Here is a 3704-nt window from a genome sequence, read left to right as displayed (position 1 = left end):
AATATCAGCAATTTAGAGAAATAGTACTATATAACCTATGAATATCAGCAATTTAGAGAAATAGTACTATATAACCTATGAATATCAGCAATTTCGAGAAATAGTACTCTGTAACTTATAAATATCAGCAATTTCGAGAAATAGTACTATATAACTTATAAATATCAGCAATTTAGATTGTAGATGATCAACATTTAGAGAAATAGTACTATATAACCTATAAATTCAATTTTAGTTTTCGATTTTTTATCAGAAACTAGTTGATTTAATTACCTAGAATTATAATGTCTTCTATAATGTCGGCTGGTCGGCCACAAATTCAGGCCGACTTTTACCAGCCAAGCAAAATAGCCCATCCACACGCTTGCACAAGCGCAAATTTGCCAATGTTTGGCAAACGTGTAGAGACACATTAAGAAATAAGAAAAGAACAAATATTGCAATTAAAATATCAAATATACAGTGCATTCCAGTAAATACTTAATACCTATTTTCTTTTGTTTCTACATATGTATGTAGGCGCTCTAAGGGCAATTGAGCCGACATTTTCTTTTTTTTTTAGATCGACAAGGGTGGCGCGACATCTTATGTAGCGAATAAAGACAGGGAACCGCAGTTGTGGACAAGTGACTTATTTTAACCAAAGCGGGAGGGTCAAGTTTTGATTGTGAGGGACCACCACACATGTGATTTAAATTGTGTAATACTTTTTGTTTTGGGGCTAGGATGTTTACATACTAACAGATCATGTTAGGAGACTTGATTCATTTGGGCTTGAGAAGTCTCAAAACGTATATTCTGATTAAAAATTCGGTTTCAAAATTTTTCACGGCTGAATTAGCATATTATCTATTCCATTAACTATTAATAACTAGTGACTAGTGACAAGAAAACTTTACAGTAACTCCATTATTTGAAATAGCAGTTACTAAAAGGAACAGTTCCCTGATTAAACTGTTACATTAATTTTCCCGCCTTTACGCAGCTGATACTTATCTAAATGTATCATTATTTTTGCCGTAATTGATAATTTAAATTTGTTCCAAACAGATTTTTATGGTTTGAAAATATATTATTCTCTACTTTATATTATTTCTGAGTGATTTTTTAGTTACATTTTGAAGGGTTTGAAAAAGCTATGAGGTCATTTTTAATTTTCAGTGCAATATATGCAGTTCTAACCAGTTTATGAATTCGTATAAATTGAAAACGGAGTTTATAAATCTGTCTAAGAAGTTTTCTGAAAAATAAAATATATTTTTCAAGTTTGTTATTTTGTCAAGGTTGCAAACCCGCAGGTTATAGGTAGTTACAGAGGTTTGTTTTGTTGTGGTCGATATTAAGGCTGGTTTTTTTAAATTTGGTTCTGTAATTACTGGATTAATTACCTCCAAAACCTATTTAAATTATAATTCTTTTCGACCCAGTACTCAACAAGCCTCTCTGATAAGAGTTACTATTTGAAATGTTTCAACCATTCCTGTAACAAGAGCAATCAATATTTTAATTTTTTATGTAGTGTTAAGGCATTTTTTAATAATGACTTCGGCGTTGTATCTAGAACATTATTTAGACAGTAAGTTTTAATAGATTCCTATAATTACATCTTTTACTTATTATGAAGGGATTGATTTACTATTATTTTCTTAACTTGTCTGTATTATCAATGATACTTTTTTCTCCATTTAAGGTTTAGAACACTTACCGATAGAATTACAAAGAAACTTCACTCTAATGAGGGACCTAGACACAAGGGCACAGGCTGTAATGCGCAACATTGACCAAATGGCAGACGAGTTCATGTCTAATCTCAAATCCATGAGCAGTGAAAAGAAGAAAGAAAAGATGAGTGAGATTCAGCAGCAATACAATAAAGCTAAGGAATACGGTGACGATAAAGTCCAGTTGGCCATACAGACTTACGAACTGGTACTTCAATTTTACATTTCAATAATTTCTAACTCAACTGCATTTCAGGTTTTAAGTTATGTTTATAACATTTATTTATTAATATGAATTGAACTTACAGTTTCTGTCAAATACACTTTAGTATTAGAGTTTCAATGATATATGATTATAGTTTTAATGGTTAATAACTGTTAATGATGAAATGTAGTTTGTTCTATATTATCCTGAGGCAAAGAAAGATTTTTTATTGATATATAATCATTTATATATCTGCTTTCTTGACCTTTGATACTAAGATTTGTATTGAGTCCATTCATTTATCTTGTTGAGCCTCATCTTAGAGCTAATATCTAAATCACCTACGTACTGTAAAAAGACCTTCCATGGTCTCCATAATAAACATGACTCACTTGATTTTTTGCTCTCAAAAGAAAATTTAAGTGTATTAGTAGTGTATTTAGTGTATGTTTAAGGTAAAAATTGTCTATTCTTTTGAAGGTTCCTTGCCTTTTATTTAAAACTCTTTGTATGTTCATTATTATCTTTTAAAATTAATTAATGTATTTTCATTATGATCTTAAAAAGATAGCCGTCTATTTCAGCTTAAGATGCTAATGTATCTAATAATACTAGATCAATGGTAACCCATTTTGTACCCAAAGACTTTTTCATAAGAGGAGACGAAAATGTAAAAAATATTTTTATTCTTATGGATTTCATGACATTCGATTATTTTTTATGGAGATTTATACATCTGCATATTGGAATACTTTTAATGTTTGAATTTTTTTTTTGTGTTTATTTTTAACCTGGTATTAGTTGCTAGGTCTGTTACTTGAGTTTTTCTCCTACAAGTCAGTTTTATCTACTTTTACTCATATTTATGTATTTTTACTTTCTGTTTTTGTGTAGTAAACTAGGATAAAATAACATTAGTAATTAGTTAGTAGTATACAGATATTACTTATGGGAGAAAAAAAAAGCATTTTATATAGCTATTTAGTGAATATCATATTATCATTATGATACTCTTTATTTATAATTGAACAGTTTCATGATGTGGCTTATGGACTGATTTCCATTTGAAAGCTTACCAAATCAATCTAAACAAAGTTTTGTTTGTGAACACCATGTTAAAATATAATGTTGTGTGATGAAATAATAAAACAAAAATTAAATAAAGATCGATGTTCATTGTAAGGTTGGTTGTGTATACTGTTGGTAGATGGTGTGTTTAATTTATATTGGTGTGTTTTATTGATATATAATTAATATTTACAGGTTGATAAACATATAAGGAGATTAGATTCAGATTTGGCTAGGTTTGAATCCGAAATCCATGATAAAGTTCTCACTACGACGAGAACTCAAGAGGAGCAGATTGCGACCAAGCGTGAGTGTACTGATCTTTTTTCTTTCATTTTTCTGTTTTTAGTTGTTTATTGTATTGTATTAAATTTACTTCATATTTATTTTAGTTTTTCAATGATATTGGTATATATAATTAATATGCTTTTAGCTTGAAATATTCATATACAAGTGTATTGAATAAACTGTTTATTTACACTTTCACTGCGTAGTTAGACTCAACTGTAAATCTCTAATAAAAATGAATGTATAACAATTTAAATAAATTCAAATTTTGTGCAGATTAATATATTATTGTAAAGTGACATCTAGGCCAAATAAAACGGAATTTTTCTAAAATAGGTCAGTATAATGTCTATGTACACTAAATATGTTTTTCCATGTTTTTGGAAATTTGTTGACTAGTTCGGAAGATATATCAATTTAAA

The 3704-nt window shown here is 28.9% G+C and overlaps 1 protein-coding gene across 2 annotated transcripts; it reads left to right on the top strand.

Moving 5' to 3' along the window:
* Positions 1–1082: 1082 nt before the first annotated feature.
* Positions 1083–3301, top strand: LOC106692081 (inhibitor of growth protein 5; the record flags this gene model as incomplete). 2 transcript variants are annotated; one of them, XM_067048135.1, is given in 3 exon segments in its annotated part: positions 1083–1576; positions 1697–1929; positions 3190–3301. In XM_067048135.1, coding segments are annotated over 3 exon segments (382 nt in total), but the record flags the coding sequence as incomplete, so codon positions are not given.
* Between the last annotated feature and the right edge of the window lie 403 nt (positions 3302–3704).

The sequence above is a fragment of the Halyomorpha halys genome, unplaced genomic scaffold (genome assembly GCF_000696795.3).
Source record: "Halyomorpha halys isolate HHAL.00 unplaced genomic scaffold, Hhal_1.1 Scaffold8262.1, whole genome shotgun sequence".
Lineage (NCBI taxonomy): Eukaryota > Metazoa > Arthropoda > Insecta > Hemiptera > Pentatomidae > Halyomorpha > Halyomorpha halys.
The sequence above is the reverse complement of the archived record's forward strand: the minus strand, read 5'-3'. Positions and strand labels throughout refer to the sequence as shown.